General features: G+C 42.4%; 1 protein-coding gene across 1 annotated transcript in view; it reads right to left on the bottom strand.

The window, feature by feature from the left end:
• Nucleotides 1–18,936, bottom strand: part of LOC129862237 (ABC transporter G family member 23-like) — a 32,631-nt gene that overhangs the window by 9,046 nt on the left and 4,649 nt on the right. The window contains exons 2-6 of the mRNA XM_055933728.1: nucleotides 15,435–15,586; nucleotides 14,349–14,508; nucleotides 8,997–9,151; nucleotides 6,464–6,571; nucleotides 5,874–5,967 (exon numbers count right to left, since the gene is read on the bottom strand). Of these exons, the coding sequence (XP_055789703.1) occupies nucleotides 5,874–5,967; nucleotides 6,464–6,571; nucleotides 8,997–9,151; nucleotides 14,349–14,508; nucleotides 15,435–15,586 (669 nt within the window). The remainder of the gene's footprint in view (nucleotides 1–5,873; nucleotides 5,968–6,463; nucleotides 6,572–8,996; nucleotides 9,152–14,348; nucleotides 14,509–15,434; nucleotides 15,587–18,936) is intronic.

Here is an 18,936-nt window from a genome sequence, read left to right as displayed (position 1 = left end):
TAGAGTATAGAGACAGTATAGAGACTGCTATAGAGTATAGAGACTGTTATAGAGTATAGAGACAGTATAGAGACTGTTATAGAGTATAGAGACATTATAGAGACTGTTATAGAGACAGTATAGAGACTGTTATAGAGACAGTATAGAGACTGTTATAGAGTACAGAGACAGTATAGAGACAGTTATAGAGTATAGAGACAGTATAGAGACTGGTGTAGAGTATAGACAGTATAGAGACTGTTATAGAGTATATAGACAGTGTAGAGACTGTTATAGAGCATAGAGACAGTATAGAGACTGTTATAGAGTATAGAGACAGTATAGAGACTGGTGTAGAGTATAGAGACAGTATAAGGACTGTTATAGAGTATAGAGACAGTATAGAGACTGTTGTAGAGTATAGAGACAGTATAGAGACTGTTATAGAGTACAGAGACAGTATAGAGACTGCTATAGAGTATAGAGACAGTATAGAGACTGCTATAGAGTATAGAGACAGTATAGAGACTGTTATAGAGTATAGAGACTGTTATAGAGTATAGAGACTGTTATAGAGTATAGAGACATTATAGAGACTTTTGTAGAGTATAGAGACAGTATAGAGACTGTTATAGAGTACAGAGACAGTATAGAGACTGTTATGAATTATAGACAGTATAGAGACTGTTATAGAGTATAGAGACGGTATAGAGACTGTTGTAGAGTATAGCGACAGTATAGATACTGGTATAGTGTATAGAGACAGTTATAGAGTACAGAGACAGTATTGAGACTGTTATAGAGTATAGAGAGAGTATAGATACTGTTATAAAGTATAGAGACTGTTATAGAGTATAGAGACAGTATAGAGACTTTTGTAGAGTATAGAGACAGTATAGAGACTGGTATAGTGTATAGAGACAGTTATAGAGTACAGAGACAGTATAGAGACTGTTATAGAGTATAGAGAGAGTATAGATACTGTTATAAAGTATAGAGACTGTTATAGAGTATAGAGACAGTATAGAGACTGTTGTAGAGTATAGAGACAGTATAGAGACTGTTATAGAGTATAGAGGCAGTATAGAGACTGTTATAGAGCATAGAGACAGTATAGAGACTCTTATAGAGTATAGAGACTGTTATAGAGTATAGAGACAGTATAGAGACTGTTATAGAATATAGAGACTGTTATAGAGTATAGAGACAGTATAGAGACTGGTGTAGAGTATAGAGACAGTATAGAGACTGTTATAGAGTATAGAGAGAGTATAGATACTGTTATAAAGTATAGAGACTGTTATAGAGTATAGAGACAGTATAGAGACTTTTGTAGAGTATAGAGACAGTATAGAGACTGGTATAGTGTATAGAGACAGTTATAGAGTACAGAGACAGTATAGAGACTGTTATAGAGTATAGAGAGAGTATAGATACTGTTATAGAATATAGAGACTGTTATAGAGTATAGAGACAGTATAGAGACTGTTATAGAGCATAGAGACAGTATAGAGACTCTTGTAGAGTATAGAGACTGTATAGAGACTGTTGTAGAGTATAGAGACAGTATAGAGACTGTTATAGAGTATAGAGGCAGTATAGAGACTGTTATAGAGCATAGAGACAGTATAGAGACTCTTATAGAGTATAGAGACTGTTATAGAGTATAGAGACAGTATAGAGACTGTTACAGAATATAGAGACTGTTATAGAGTATAGAGACAGTATAGAGACTGGTGTAGAGTATAGAGACAGTATAGAGACTGTTATAGAGTATAGAGACAGTATAGAGACTGTTATAAAGTATAGACAGTATAGAGACTGTTATAGAGTATAGAGACGGTATAGAGACTGTTGTAGAGTATAGAGACTGTTATAGTGTATAGAGACAGTATAGAGACTGTTTCAGAGTATAGAGACTGTTATAGTGTATAGAGACAGTATAGAGACTGTTATAGAGTATAGAGACAGTATAGAGACTGTTATAGAGTACAGAGACTGTTATAGAGTATAGAGACTGTTATAGTGTATAGAGGCAGTATAGAGACTGTTATAGAGTATAGAGACAGTATAGAGACTGTGATAGTGTATAGAGACAGTATAGAGACAACCAATGTTTGCTCAGATCTGAAAACATATTGCATGTATATAGAATAGAGAGTTGTCTATTAGTAGGTAGCTGTCTATCAGTAGGTAGTTGTCTATCAGTAGGTAGTTGTCTATCAACAGGTAGTTGTCTATCAGTAGGTAGTTGTCTATCAGTAGGTTGTCTATCAGGAGGTAGTTGTCTATCAGTAAGTAGCTGTCTATCAGTAGGTAGTTGTCTATCAGTAAGTAGTTGTCTATCAGTAGGTAGTTGTCTATCAGTAGGTAGTTGTCTATCAGTAGGTAGTTGTCTATTAGTAGGTAGTTGTCTATCAGTAGGTAGCTGTCTATCAGTATTAGTAGGTAGTTGTCTATCAGTAAGTAGTTGTCTATCAGTAGGTAGTTGTCTATCAGTAAGTAGTTGTCTATCAGTAGGTAGTTGTCTATCAGTAGGTAGTTGTCTATCAGTAAGTAGCTGTCTATCAGTAGGTAGTTGTCTATCAGTATCAACAGGTAGTTGTCTATCAGTAGGTAGTTGTCTATCAGTATCAGTAGGTAGTTGTCTATCAGTAAGTAGCTGTCTATCAGTAGGTAGTTGTCTATCAGTATAAACAAGTAGTTGTCTATCAGTATCTGTAGGTAGTTGTCTATCAGTAGGAGGTTGTCTATCAGTATCAACAGGTAGTTGTCTATCAGTAGGTAGTTGTCTATCAGTAGGTAGTTGTCTATCAGTAGGTAGTTGTCTATCAGTAGGTCGTTGTCTATCAGTAGGTAGTTGTCTATCAGTAGGTAGTTGTCTATCAGTAGGTAGCTGTCTATCAGTATTAGTAGGTAGTTGTCTATCAGTAAGTAGTTGTCTATCAGTAGGTAGTTGTCTATCAGTAGGTAGTTGTCTATCAGTAAGTAGCTGTCTATCAGTAGGTAGTTGTCTATCAGTATCAACAGGTAGTTGTCTATCAGTAGGTAGTTGTCTATCAGTATCAGTAGGTAGTTGTCTATCAGTAAGTAGCTGTCTATCAGTAGGTAGTTGTCTATCAGTATAAACAAGTAGTTGTCTATCAGTATCTGTAGGTAGTTGTCTATCAGTAGGAGGTTGTCTATCAGTATCAACAGGTAGTTGTCTATCAGTAGGTAGTTGTCTATCAGTAGGTAGTTGTCTATCAGTAGGTAGTTGTCTATCAGTAGGTAGTTGTCTATCAGTAGGTAGTTGTCTATTAGTAGGTAGTTGTCTATCAGTAAGTAGCTGTCTATCAGTAGGTAGTTGTCTATCAGTATCAACAGGTAGTTGTCTATCAGTAGGTAGTTGTCTATCAGTATCAGTAGGTAGTTGTCTATCAGTAAGTAGCTGTCTATCAGTAGGTAGTTGTCTATCAGTATAAACAAGTAGTTGTCTATCAGTATCTGTAGGTAGTTGTCTATCAGTAGGAGGTTGTCTATCAGTATCAACAGGTAGTTGTCTATCAGTAGGTAGTTGTCTATCAGTATCAACAGGTAGTTGTCTATCAGTAGGTAGTTGTCTATCAGTAGGTAGTTGTCTATTAGTAGGAGGTTGTCTATCAGTAGGAGGTTGTCTATCAGGAGGTTTGTCTATCAGTATCAGTAGGTAGTTGTCTATCAGTAAGTAGTTGTCTATCAGTAGGTAGTTGTCTATTAGTAGGTAGTTGTTTATCAGTAGGTAGTTGTCTATCAGGAGGTTGTCTATCAGGAGGTTGTCTATCAGTAGGTAGTTGTCTATCAGTAGGTAGTTGTCTATCAGTAGGTAATTGTCTATCAGTAGGTAGTTGTCTATCAGTAGGTAATTGTCTATCAGTAGGAGGTTGTCTATCAGGAGGTTGTCTATCAGTAGGTAGTTGTCTATCAGTAGGTAGTTGTCTATCAGTAGGTAGTTGTCTATTAATAGGTAGTTGTCTATTAATAGGTAGCTGTCTATCAGTAGGTTGTTGTCTATTAATAGGTATTTGTCTATCAGTAGGTAGTTGTCTATCAGTATCAGTAGGTAGTTGCCTATCAGTAGGTAGTTGTCTATCAGTAGGTAGTTGTCTATCAGTATCAGTAGGTAGTTGCCTATCAGTAGGTAGTTGTCTATCAGTAGGTTGTTGTCTATTAATAGGTATTTGTCTATCAGTAGGTAGTTGTCTATCAGTATCAGTAGGTAGTTGCCTATCAGTAGGTAGTTGTCTATCAGTAGGTAGTTGTCTATCAGTAGGTAGTTGTCTATCAGTAGGTAGGTGCCTATCAGTAGGTAGTTGTCTATCAGTTGGTAGTTGTCTATCAGTATCAGTAGGTATTTGTCTATCAGTAGGTAGTTGTCTATCAGTATCAGTAGGTAGGTGTCTATCAGTAGGTAGTTGTCTATTAATAGGTAGTTGTCTATTAGTAGGTTGTTGTCTATCAGTAGGTAGGTGTCTATCAGTAGGTAGTTGTCTATCAGTAGGTAGTTGTCTATCTGTAGGTAGTTGTCTATCTGTAGGTAGTTGTCTATCAGTAGGTAGTTGTCTATCAGTAGGTACTTGTCTATCAGTAGGTAGTTGTCTATCAGTAGGTACTTGTCTATCAGTAGGTAGTTGTCTATCAGTAGGTACTTGTCTATCAGTAGGTAGTTGTCTATCAGTAGGTATTTGTCTATCAGTAGGTAGTTGTCTATCAGTATCAGTAGGTAGTTGTCTATCAGTAGGTAGTTGTCTATCAGTAGGTAGGTGCCTATCAGTAGGTAGTTGTCTATCAGTTGGTAGTTGTCTATCAGTATCAGTAGGTATTTGTCTATCAGTAGGTAGTTGTCTATCAGTATCAGTAGGTATTTGTCTATCAGTAGGTAGTTGTCTATCAGTATCAGTAGGTAGTTGTCTATCAGTAGGTAGTTGTCTATTAGTAGGTAGTTGTCTATCAGTATCAGTAGGTAGTTGTCTATTAGTAGGTAGTTGTCTATCAGTAGGTACTTGTATATCAGTAGGTAGTTGTCTATCAGTAGGTAGTTGTCTATCAGTAGGTAGTTGTCTATCAGTAGGTAGTTGTCTATCAGTAGGTAGTTGTCTATCAGTATCAACAAGTAGTTGTCTATCAGTATCAGTAGGTAGTTGTCTATCAGTAAGTAGCTGTCTATCAGTAGGTAGTTGTCTATCAGTATCAACAAGTAGTTGTCTATCAGTATCTGTAGGTAGTTGTCTATCAGTAGGAGGTTGTCTATCAGTATCAACAGGTAGTTGTCTATCAGTAGGTAGTTGTCTATCAGTAGGTAGTTGTCTATTAGTAGGTAGTTGTCTATTAGTAGGAGGTTGTCTATCAGTAGGAGGTTGTCTATCAGGAGGTTTGTCTATCAGTATCAGTAGGTAGTTGTCTATCAGTAAGTAGTTGTCTATCAGTAGGTAGTTGTCTATTAGTAGGTAGTTGTCTATCAGTAGGTAGTTGTCTATCAGTAAGTAGTTGTCTATCAGTAGGTAGTTGTCTATCAGTAGGTAGTTGTCTATCAGTAGGTAGTTGTCTATCAGTAGGTAGTTGTCTATCAGTAGGAGGTTGTCTATCAGGAGGTTTGTCTATCAGTATCAGTAGGTAGTTGTCTATCAGTAAGTAGTTGTCTATCAGTAGGTAGTTGTCTATCAGTAAGTAGTTGTCTATCAGTAAGTAGTTGTCTATCAGTAGGAGGTTGTCTATCAGGAGGTTGTCTATCAGTAGGTAGTTATCATGTATACAGACTGTATCTTACCACATTGGCTTGCCTGGCCTCCTCGATGTAGTGTCTATCAGTAGGTAGTTATCATGTATATAGACTGTATCTTACCACATTGGCTTGCCGTATATAGACTGTATCTTACCACATTGGCTTGCCTGGCCTCCTCGATGTAGTGAGTGGTGATGACGACTGATACTTTTCCAGTTTTCACAATCTCTACTAGATGCTGCCAGATCCTACAGGGACACATGACACAACTCAGTTTAAGGGCAACATCATATGGGCCCACAAAAGGCACACTCTGGGCCCTCAAAAAGCACCCCCATGGACCACCAAAAGGCACCCTCTGGACCCCCAAAAGGCACCATATGGGCCCCCAAAAGGCACCCTCTGGGCCCCCAAAAGGCACCCTCTGGGGCCCCGGTCTAAAGTAGTTCACCACATAGGGAATAAGGGGCCATCTGGGATGCAGTCTTAGCCTGATGACCTGCCTGGGTTACCTGGGAAACAATGACCTGGTTGGGTTTTCTTTATCCATGAAACATCTCAGAGTGCTGGTCTAGGATCAATTTATCCTTTCAAATCCTAATGAATAAGAGGAGGGATCTGATCCTAGATCAGCACTCAAAGGTGTGAGACTGGTCTTTGAAGGCATGAGGTTGGGTAGAATAGTTGGGTTTTCACAGTTTGGTTTTGGTTGGATGAGTGTGTGTGTGGGTGTCCAGTACATACTTGGCTCTCAGCACAGGGTCCACCCCGACTGTGGGTTCATCCAGAATCAATAACTGGGGGTTCTGAAGTAAGGCTGCTCCTAGAGACACCCTCCGTTTCTGCCCTCCGCTGTAAACACACACACACACACACACACACACACACACACACACACACACACACACACACACACACACACACACACACACACACACACACACACACACACACACACACACACACACACACACACACACACACACACACACACAGGACAGAGAGCTGTTGGTTCTGTACAGACAGGATACTGGGACTGACCACCCCTCATAGCTTGGTTCCTCTCTAGGTTTCTTCCTAGGTTCTGGCCTTTCTAGGGAGTTTTTCCTAGCCACTGTGCTTCTACACCTGCATTGCTTGCTGTTTGGGGTTTTAGGCTGGGTTTCTGTACAGCACATTGTGACATCAGCTGAAGTAAGAAGGGCTTTATAAATACATTTGATTGATTGATTGATTGAAGTGAGGAACTGTTCATCTACATGGGCTGCCAGTTGCCCATCCCTGTCCTAAGTGAATATGCTGTCATTAAATACAAATTATTTAAAGGGATACTTCGGCATTTTGACAATGCTAGTAGATTCCCATAGAATTCCAGTCATTGTTCTAACGCTAGTGGCTCACGAAACTACCTCTAACTTCCTTCATACTGGACACAGAGACATAAAAACGTAAAGGGCCTCTGCCAAAATCCTGAAGTATCCCTTTAAGACAATACAATACATATTTCTTAATGCCTTATTTTGGAGGCCTAATTTTACCCTAATAGAGTGGCCTACAACTCATGGTTTACAGGCCACATCAAGTTCTGCAAGTCACATTATGCTGGCTTGCAAAGTGATGTGTCATTCCTACTGAAATCCAGCCAGAGCAGAGGATATCCAACATTTTGAATTTTTATTCACATGCAACCTGCATTGTGAATTACTGCCAGAGTTGGGAAGACTAAAATATCAGACTACCTAAAGCAATAAACTGGAACAACCATTTCAGCAACTCTGATTATTAACACCAACACTGGGGATATTTAACACCACCGAGTGTTAATTTAACTCCTGAATCAACACTAGAAATGTTACACTGAATAATCAACGCCAGGTAACACTGGCCAGTTTGCTATGTACTCTTACTCTTACATCTAAGAGTAATAAGCAATCATTGAGGAGTTGTTTTGATGGAAGTGAGGGAGCCTTCTTTTTGGCATTGACAGCTTGACAAATGTCTGTTGCATAACGCCTACCTCGTTTCAGACAAGGCCGGCTGACTCCACAGCATTTTTACATGACAGAAGCCCGTGACAAACAAACATAAACCTCCTCAGGGGGAAACAGTTTCCTTCTCTTTCTATCTCTCTTGGTTGTAGCCTACTTTTCTCTCAGATCAAAGTGAGATATACTGAGTCCCAAACGGCACCCTATTTCCTATATAGTGCACTACTGGTCAAAAGTAGTGCACTATACTGGGGATATGGTCCCATTTGGGACTCAGACATAGTCTAGGCACAGGGGTAGGAGATTAAAACCCCCTATAGACCAACTGGAGAGACCAAAATGTTTGAAATGTCCCTTTCCACCTCTTTTCCCGAAGTCATTAACTACAGGACAGTGTCAGAAGCCATGTGCATAAGTACCAAGTCCTGCTTATATTTGGGACAAGTGTAGTTTGTAATTTATTTATAATTTTAAATGGAATATCATAATTTTTGGGGCATTAATGGGAATAGTTTCCCATTCACAATTAGCGATGGTCACCCCAAAGTCTAGCTGCCATGCCGTTTCCCACCACAAAACACCAGAACGCAAGCCGTTTCCCACCACAAAACACCAGAACATGGATAAAAAGAGTAGAAACAGCTCACCTGTTTTTACTCTGTGATTTGACAATTAGATGTTCAATGATTATTTTGAAAAAAATATATTTAAAAATAAATAGTTTCACTATATTAAAAGAGGTCAGTTCACGTAACAAGGTTGACCTTAAAATGAGGGACAGAAGTAAATGAATCACTAAACACATTAAATAAATAATAATCTCCAGAAATGACTGTCAGAACAACAACATAACTAGGACTTACAATGATGGTGAAACTTGGAGAAATACTGGGGTTAAGTGGGTTAACATCTTCCTAGGGTTGACGGAGGGACATGTCACAATGCAGAATTATGGCACATTAGTATGCCTTTATTCATATTAAAAATGTATGTGGTCTATATTAAAACACACTTCATTTGATATCACAGGCTTTTAAAATTCAATATTGGTGCACAACTTGCACTTAAAATATAAATATCAAAGGGATGCGAAAGGCACTTATTTAGTGGAACCACCCTGTTGTATATGTAAAGTTGTTTATTTTAAAAGGAGCTAGCATGGAGTATGATCTATTCCAGCTCGTAAATAAAATGGCATCGAGTTAACAATGCTCCGAAAGCTGAAGGAAAGGTTTCTGGAAATTCTGGGAACTTTGGGAAAGATACTGGAATTTTGCAACCCTAATTACCTGAGTTTTCCAACCAGGCTGCTGTTGTGAGGTAGGTCCAGGAAGTCCACCAGGAAGTCCATGCGTGCCTGGGTGTCCGTAGCTGACAGGCCGTGGATCCGTCCAAAGAACGTCAGAGTGTCACTGATAGAAAACTCATTGTACAACGCCAGGTCCTAAAGAAGAAACACAATGTTATGTCATGGTATGTGTTGTGTTTTGGTGTGTTGTGTTAATCAAGTGTTCGGCTGTGAGCTGTTAGTTGAAATCTTGGAAATAGAACCAGAAGGTAATTTTACGCTGAGCAGCGTGAACCTCTTGCAGAGCTGTGCTGCTTATGCCCAGGTTTCATTTAAGTGAAAAGGAGAGTCTCATGCCCAGCCAAAGTTAGAAGTCTAGTACAGCAGGCCAGTAACACGAGATACCTCTGCTGTACCATGGGGGAAGGGTCAGTGCTATCCGGGATCCTTGGGACATCCCCACCCTAAACCATAACCCTAACCCTAACCTTAACCCCAACCCTAACCCCTACCCCCTAACCTTCCCTTAAATGTCTCAAATTCATATTCATCATCACCAGCACCACCCCAACATCAACATATGTGAAAATGGCGCGTTTCTATGATTTGTAGTAAAAAAAGATAGAGGAAGATAAGTAGACAATTAGTAGACAATTACTAGGCAATGCCTGCTCATAATTGGCTAAAATCACATGACGCACACCGATGATGTCATTGAAAACACTTATCTTCCTCTATTTTTTTTACTACAAAACATAGAAACTCTCCATTTTAACATATGTTGATGTTGTGGTGGTGCTGGAGATGATGAACATGAAGTGGACTTTTTTTTAAAAGTATTAAATTGGTGTACTTTTTAACCCCTTTTTCTCCCCAATCTAGTGATATCCATTTGGTAGTTACAGTCTAGTCCCATCGATGCAACTCCTGTATGGACTCGGGAGAGGCGAAGGTCGAGAGTCATGCGTCCTCCGAAACACGACCCCGCCAAGCCGCACTGCTTTTTGACACACTGCTCGCTTAACCCGGAAGCCAGCCGCACCAATGTGTCGGAGGAAACACCGTCCAGCTGGCGACCGAAGTCAGCTTGCACTGCGCCCGGCCCGCCACAAGGAGTCGCTAGATCGTGACGGGACAAGGACATCCCGGCCGGCCAAACCCTCCCCTAACACGGACGATGCTGGGCCAATTGTGCGCCGCCTCATGGGTCTCCCGGTCGCGGCCCAGCTGCGACACAGCCTAGGATTGGACCAGGGTCTGTAGTGACACCTTTGACCACTGCGCCACTCAGAAGGCCCAAGGTGATTTTTTTTTAAATGTCCCTTTAACCTTAACCCCTAACCCCTTACCTTAACCTTAACCGTAACCACTACCCTTACCCTAACCTTAACCCTTACCTAACCCGAACCCGAACCCTAACATTAACCCTAACCTTAACCAAGGACCATGGAGGATGACACACCCCGGCTATGACTCTATTCCTAAGTAACTGATTGGCTAGCGGGTGAAAATACACATCTAATCTAGTTACCATGGCGTTCCGCATATCTCAATTCGCCCTTGCACTCTTAAACAACATTTAAAAAAACTTTTAGAACATGTCAAACCTATAAAAGTCTGTCCTCTATTCATAACAGCTTCTAGTTTTGAGAACAGAAAACTGTATTGAGATCGAATGTTTCATCAATGAGGAATTAGCAGAATGTCGGCCAAGTTTCATCTAGCTCCATCTCCCACTTCCCGCCACTGGACTTTCTCTCATCAAATTTGGTGGTGAGAAGAAGTTCTAAACGAATGCTTCAAATTTATACATCCATCGAGACACCTGTCTCCTTCTTCTACTGTATCTGTGCCACACCTGTCTCCTTCTTCTACTGTATCTGTGCCACACCTGTCTCCTTCTACTGTATCTGTGCCACACCTGTCTCCTTCTTCTACTGTATCTGTGCCACACCTGTCTCCTTCTTCTACTGTATCTGTGCCACACCTGTCTCCTTCTACTGTATCTGTGCCACACCTGTCTCCTTCTTCTACTGTATCTGTGCCACACCTGTCTCCTTCTTCTACTGTATCTGTGCCACACCTGTCTCCTTCTACTGTATCTGTGCCACACCTGTCTCCTTCTTCTACTGTATCTGTGCCACACCTGTCTCCTTCTTCTACTGTATCTGTGCCACACCTGTCTCCTTCTACTGTATCTGTGACACACCTGTCTCCTTCTTCTACTGTATCTGTGCCACACCTGTCTCCTTCTTCTACTGTATCTGTGCCACACCTGTCTCCTTCTTCTACTGTATCTGTGCCACACCTGTCTCCTTCTTCTACTGTATCTGTGCCACACCTGTCTCCTTCTACTGTATCTGTGCCACACCGTGCTCCTTCTTCTACTGTATCTGTGCCACACCTGTCTCCTTCTACTTTATCTGTGCCACACCTGTCTCCTTCTTCTACTGTATCTGTGCCACACCTGTCTCCTTCTACTACTGTATCTGTGCCACACCTGTCTCCTTCTACTGTATCTGTGCCACACCTGTCTTCTTCTACTGTATCTGTGCCACACCGTGCTCCTTCTTCTACTGTATCTGTGCCACACCTGTCTCCTTCTTCTACTGTATCTGTGCCACACCTGTCTTCTTCTACTGTATCTGTGCCACACCTGTCTCCTCCTTCTACTGTATCTGTGCCACACCTGTCTTCTTCTTCTACTGTATCTGTGCCACACCTGTCTCCTTCTACTGTATCTGTGCCACACCTGTCTCTTTCTACTGTATCTGTGCCACACCTGTCTCCTTCTACTTTATCTGTGCCACACCTGTCTCCTTCTTCTACTGTATCTGTGCCACACCTGTCTCCTTCTACTGTATCTGTGCCACACCTGTCTCCTTCTTCTACTGTATCTGTGCCACACCTGTCTCCTTCTTCTACTGTATCTGTGCCACACCTGTCTCCTTCTACTGTATCTGTGCCACACCTGTCTCCTTCTACTGTATCTGTGCCACACCTGTCTCCTTCTACTGTATCTGTGCCACACCTGTCTCCTTCTACTGTATCTGTGCCACACCTGTCTCCTTCTTCTACTGTATCTGTGCCACACCTGTCTCCTTCTTCTACTGTATCTGTGCCACACCTGTCTCCTTCTACTGTATCTGTGCCACACCTGTCTCCTTCTTCTACTGTATCTGTGCCACACCTGTCTCCTTCTACTGTATCTGTGCCACACCTGTCTCCTTCTTCTACTGTATCTGTGCCACACCTGTCTTCTTCTACTGTATCTGTGCCACACCATGCTCCTTCTTCTACTGTATCTGTGCCACACCTGTCTCCTTCTACTGTATCTGTGCCACACCTGTCTCCTTCTTCTACTGTATCTGTGCCACACCTGTCTCCTTCTTCTACTGTATCTGTGCCACATCTGTCTCCTTCTACTGTATCTGTGCCACACCTGTCTCCTTCTTCTACTGTATCTGTGCCACACCTGTCTCCTTCTTCTACTGTATCTGTGCCACACCTGTCTCCTTCTACTGTATCTGTGCCACACCTGTCTCCTTCTACTGTATCTGTGCCACACCTGTCTCCTTCTTCTACTGTATCTGTGCCACACCTGTCTCCTTCTACTGTATCTGTGCCACACCTGTCTCCTTCTTCTACTGTATCTGTGCCACATCTGTCTTCTTCTACTGTATCTGTGCCACACCGTGCTCCTTCTTCTACTGTATCTGTGCCACACCTGTCTCTTTCTACTGTATCTGTGCCACACCTGTCTCCTTCTTCTACTGTATCTGTGCCACACCTGTCTCCTTCTTCTACTGTATCTGTGCCACACCTGTCTCCTTCTACTGTATCTGTGCCACACCTGTCTCCTTCTTCTACTGTATCTGTGCCACACCTGTCTCCTTCTTCTACTGTATCTGTGCCACACCTGTCTCCTTCTACTGTATCTGTGCCACACCTGTCTCCTTCTACTGTATCTGTGCCACACCTGTCTCCTTCTACTGTATCTGTGCAACACCTGTCTCCTTCTACTGTATCTGTGCCACACCTGTCTCCTTCTACTGTATCTGTGCCACACCTGTCTCCTTCTTCTACTGTATCTGTGCCACACCTGTCTCCTTCTTCTACTGTATCTGTGCCACACCTGTCTTCTTCTTCTACTGTATCTGTGCCACACCTGTCTCCTTCTACTGTATCTGTGCCACACCTGTCTCCTTCTTCTACTGTATCTGTGCCACACCTGTCTTCTTCTTCTACTGTATCTGTGCCACACCTGTCTCCTTCTACTGTATCTGTGCCACACCTGTCTCCTTCTTCTACTGTATCTGTGCCACACCTGTCTCCTTCTACTGTATCTGTGCCACACCTGTCTCCTTCTACTGTATCTGTGCCACACCGTGCTCCTTCTTCTACTGTATCTGTGCCACACCTGTCTTCTTCTTCTACTGTATGTGCCACACCTGTCTCCTTCTACTGTATCTGTGCCACACCTGTCTCCTTCTTCTACTGTATCTGTGCCACACCTGTCTCCTCCTTCTACTGTATCTGTGCCACACCTGTCTCCTTCTGCTGTATCTGTGCCACACCTGTCTCCTTCTTCTACTGTATCTGTGCCACACCTGTCTTCTTCTACTGTATCTGTGCCACACCTGTCTCCTTCTTCTACTGTATCTGTGCCACACCTGTCTCCTTCTTCTACTGTATCTGTGCCACACCTGTCTCCTTCTACTGTATCTGTGCCACACCGTGCTCCTTCTTCTACTGTATCTGTGCCACACCTGTCTTCTTCTACTGTATCTGTGCCACACCGTGCTCCTTCTTCTACTGTATCCGTGCCACACCTGTCTCCTTCTTCTACTGTATCTGTGCCACACCTGTCTTCTTCTACTGTATATGTGCCACACCGTGCTCCTTCTTCTACTGTATCTGTGCCACACCTGTCTCCTTCTTCTACTGTATCTGTGCCAAACCTGTCTTCTTCTACTGTATCTGTGCCACACCTGTCTCCTTCTTCTACTGTATCTGTGCCACACCTGTCTCCTTCTACTGTATCTGTGCCACACCGTGCTCCTTCTTCTACTGTATCTGTGCCACACCTGTCAACAGGCTGAGTCTGCCTGTAGCTGTGTGTTTCCTGCAGCTGCTGAGGAGGTAAGGAGGTAAGCTCATCTGAACATACAACATCTCCCTTAAACACGAGTAAGACGCTTTGTGAATAAGGACTTACTGTGGAGTATGTTCTACTGTTTACCTGTGGTATGTAGTGTACATATAATGTAACAGTTTACCTGTGGTATGTGGTGTAGCTATAAGGTAACATTTTACCTGTGGTATGTAATGTACCTATAAGGTAACAGTTTACCTGTGGCATGTACCCCACCATCCTCCCAGGGACCTGGTGTCCAGGAAATGCGGGCGGCTTCCCCAACACGCTGATGTGCCCTCGGGAGATCTTCAGTGTTCCCAGAATGCATTTCAACAGCGTGGTCTTCCCACATCCACTCGGACCCAGCAGGCCGTAGCTGCAAGGTAAGAGAGAACAGAATGTTGGGTTAAAAGAATGGACATAAGAGCTAAACCATAGATATCTACTATAGCCATCATACTCAACTCTGGACCTCCAAGCCAGTTCCACTGCATTTTTGTCATTGTTCCCCTCTAGTCAGGGACAGAGTTAGACCTGGGACACCAGGTGGGTGTAATTAATGATCAGGTATAACAGAAAACCAGCAGGTTCCGGACCTCGTAGGGTCAGAGTTGAATATCCCTGTACTATAGTATGATTGTATGATAGTATGATAGTACTATAGTATGATAGTATGATAGCATTGCTACCTGTATTACTCAGTATGGTCTGAATCCTATTTGTAACTCGCATAAAACGTCCAATGACATCAATGCGTGATTCACGTGAAAATCCAAGTGAAGCCTACATTTTACCATACGCAAGTGCACAACGCAAGCATGCAATTATGTTGTTTACTTGTTAAAAGTATAGACTATCATTAGGCTTTAAAGGGATAGTTGACCCAAATAAAAAAATGACATATTGGTTTCCTTACCAGGGGTCCTGGAAAACAGCTAACTTCCTGCATTTAAACACATTTTGTGACCTCAAGAGGGCCCATAACCCCCCCCCCCCCAAAAAAAAACAGGGGCCCTGGGGCCCTGCATGCTCGTTCAGTAAACCGGCCCTGTTTCTTACCCTGTAAGCAGTCTATGGACAAGGTATGATAGCAATCCATGCTTTGGTTTTGTTTACTTGGCCATTGTTTCAAATGTGGCACAAATCCAATGCAAGTCAAAGGTACCTACAGTATATTAGTATTTTCGCGCTTCATGTCCAAATCATCATAAAGAGTCTAAAACTTGTCACTCAATTAACTTACTTCTATATTATTTGGACATGAAGCGTGATTTTGCTGTAATGTCAGTGTGGATTACTCACATGTGTCCCTGTGACACGGTCAAGTTGAGGTTACTCAGGACTTTGAGTTTCCCGTACGACCGACACACTTCCCGACACCGGATCGCTAAACCCTCCAATCCGGGGGAGGGGGGAGGAGCATCCTGGTCTGCCTTCATCCTTCCTTCCGTCATCTGGAAGAAGAAAAACAAACACATGTAAAAAAATTAATTATAATAATATTATAATAACAATAATAATATATATTTCCCCCCATAATTGTCACTTTATTAAGACAGGAATAGTAGTGAACAACAGGGGGATATAGATGCAGAATAGCAGTGGGGTCCAGATTGGTACAGTGCTGGTACCAACAGTGTATATATAGCAGCCACTGTTACCCATGCTGGGGTGGTGTATAAATAGCAGCCACTGTTACCCATACTGGGGTGGTGTATATATAGCAGCCACTGTTAACCATGCTGGGTGGTGTATATATAGCAGCCACTGTTAACCATGTTAGGGTGGTGTATATATAGCAGCCACTGTTACCCATGCAGGTGTGGTGTATATATAGCAGCCACTGTTACCCATGTTAGGGTGGTGTATATATAGCAGCCACTGTTACCCATACTGGGGTGGTGTATATATAGCAGCCACTGTAAACCCATGCTGGGGTGGTGTATATATAGCAGCCACTGTTACCCATGCTGGGGTGGTGTATATATAGCAGCCACTGTTAACCATGCTGGGGTGGTGTATATATAGCAGCCACTGTTAACCATGCTGGGGTGGTGTATATATAGCAGCCACTGTTACCCATACTGGGGTGGTGTATATATAGCAGCCACTGTTACCCATACTGGGGTGGTGTATATATAGCAGCCACTGTTACCCATGCTGGGGTGGTGTATATATAGCAGCCACTGTAAACCCATGCTGGGGTGGTGTATATATAGCAGCCACTGTTACCCATACTGGGGTGGTGTATATATAGCAGCCACTGTTACCCATACTGGGGTGGTGTATATATAGCAGCCACTGTTAACCATACTGGGGTGGTGTATATATAGCAGCCACTGTTAACCATGCTGGGGTGGTGTATATATAGCAGCCACTGTTACCCATACTGGGGTGGTGTATATATAGCAGCCACTGTTAACCATACTGGGGTGGTGTATATATAGCAGCAACTGTTAACCATACTGGGGTGGTGTATATATAGCAGCCACTGTTAACCATACTGGGGTGGTGTATATATAGCAGCCACTGTTACCCATACTGGGGTGGTGTATATATAGCAGCCACTGTTACCCATGTTGGGGTGGTGTATATATAGCAGCCACTGTTAACCATACTGGGGTGGTGTATATATAGCAGCCACTGTTACCCATACTGGGGTGGTGTATATATAGCAGCCACTGTTAACCATACTGGGGTGGTGTATATATAGCAGCCACTGTTACCCATACTGGGGTGGTGTATATATAGCAGCCACTGTTACCCATAGTGGGGTGGTGTATATATAGCAGCCACTGTTACCCATACTGGGGTGGTGTATATATAGCAGTCACTGTTACCCATACTGGGGTGGTGTATATAGCAGCCACTGTTACCCATACTGGGGTGGTGTATATATAGCAGCCACTGTTACCCATACTGGGTGGTGTATATATAGCAGCCACTGTTAACCATGCTGGGTGGTGTATATATAGCAGCCACTGTTAACCATGCTGGGTGGTGTATATATAGCAGCCACTGTTAACCATGCTGGGTGGTGTATATATAGCAGCCACTGTTACCCATACTGGGGTGGTGTATATATAGCAGCCACTGTTACCCATACTGGGGTGGTGTATATATAGCAGCCACTGTTACCCATACTGGGGTGGTGTATATATAGCAGCCACTGTTAACCATACTGGGGTGGTGTATATATAGCAGCCACTGTTACCCATACTGGGGTGGTGTATATATAGCAGCCACTGTTACCCATACTGGGGTGGTGTATATATAGCAGCCACTGTTACCCATGCTGGGGTGGTGTATATATAGCAGCCACTGTTACCCATACTGGGGTGGTGTATATATAGCAGCCACTGTTACCCATACTGGGGTGGTGTATATATAGCAGCCACTGTTACCCATACTGGGGTGGTGTATATATAGCAGCCACTGTTACCCATGCTGGGGTGGTGTATATATAGCAGCCACTGTTACCCATGCTGGGGTGGTGTATATATAGCAGCCACTGTTACCCATACTGGGGTGGTGTATATATAGCAGCCACTGTTAACCTCTACATCAGTCTTGAGATTCTGGTGCACGTTGACGTTTATTGTCACAAATTGTTGCCCTTGTAGACGAACTGAGCGATTTCCACTGGATAGTCTAGCTGCCAAGACAAAATTGTCTGTCATAAAAATCAATTTAAAAAAAGCTTTTTGTTCTTAATTTAAGGTTAGGGTTATAGGCATTAGTGGTAACAGTGTGGTTAAGGTTTAAAATTCAATTTTATGACTTTGTTGCTGTGACAGCTAGTGACCATTCTTCAGAGCTGCCTCCAGGGCAAGATTCATGACAATAAATGCCAACCTGCCCATGTGGCACTCTAGGCAGGCTAGAATAAACACTTAAAGTATTTGAAAGATTTCAAATAGAATGTAAACCCAGGTCTGGTGGTGCAGAGTGCAGCCTGCATCGAATCAAGGTCGTAGAGCAACCCTAACTAGGCGTCGCTCCCAAATGGCACCCTATTCCCTACGTAGTGCATTACTTAGAGGCTATAGTGGTATATATAGGGAGCCATTTGGGATGCACACTGGGTCAAATCATCTTTAATCCCTGCCTCCTTTCCCTGGCTTCCCTTGTTTCAGTCTCCCTTTCTCTGTGTTGGCTTCCCCGTTCTCCCTCATGTAATCCAGCATCTTTCATTCCACCGTTGGGAGATTAGAGGGAAACCACTCCGTAATCTGACTCTATTGATCAAGATCACCTTCTTTGACACAGTGCCACATGTAGTCTGTGTACCAGTCTATTTAGATAACATTCCACTCCTTTCACTCTGTGTTAGGTGCCAAAGAATGTTTGGCAATGAAACAATGAGTGCAAAGTCTAGAATGTTAGCTGAACCAACTGGTACCCAAGCTATGACACATGGCAGCATATGTACAGAAAGGAACTGTTGTTGTACTGTAATAACATTGAAATATAGGATATAGTTTAGTGAGACATTATAGGACTATAGCCTTTCTACACAGACAGACAGCATTAATTCACTGCAAAATAATTTCAGACATGGGTTCTTATCTTTATGTGTGAAGAATAAATTCGAGTTCAACGTTTTTATTAATTAAAATTGCAGACACTCTCTGAAATACTTGATATTAACAGATTAAAAGAGTCCATCTGCAGTTAAAGAAGCTCCATAAAATAAGTAATAGTCAAATAGGATAATAATAATAATTTCAGTCATATAACAAACAAATGTTACAATATTTAGTAAAGCATCCAGTTCAGGGGTGTGAAACATGCGGCCAGCGGG

The sequence above is a fragment of the Salvelinus fontinalis genome, chromosome 1, assembly GCF_029448725.1.
Source record: "Salvelinus fontinalis isolate EN_2023a chromosome 1, ASM2944872v1, whole genome shotgun sequence".
NCBI classification, from domain to species: Eukaryota; Metazoa; Chordata; class Actinopteri; order Salmoniformes; family Salmonidae; genus Salvelinus; species Salvelinus fontinalis.
The sequence above is the reverse complement of the archived record's forward strand: the minus strand, read 5'-3'. Positions and strand labels throughout refer to the sequence as shown.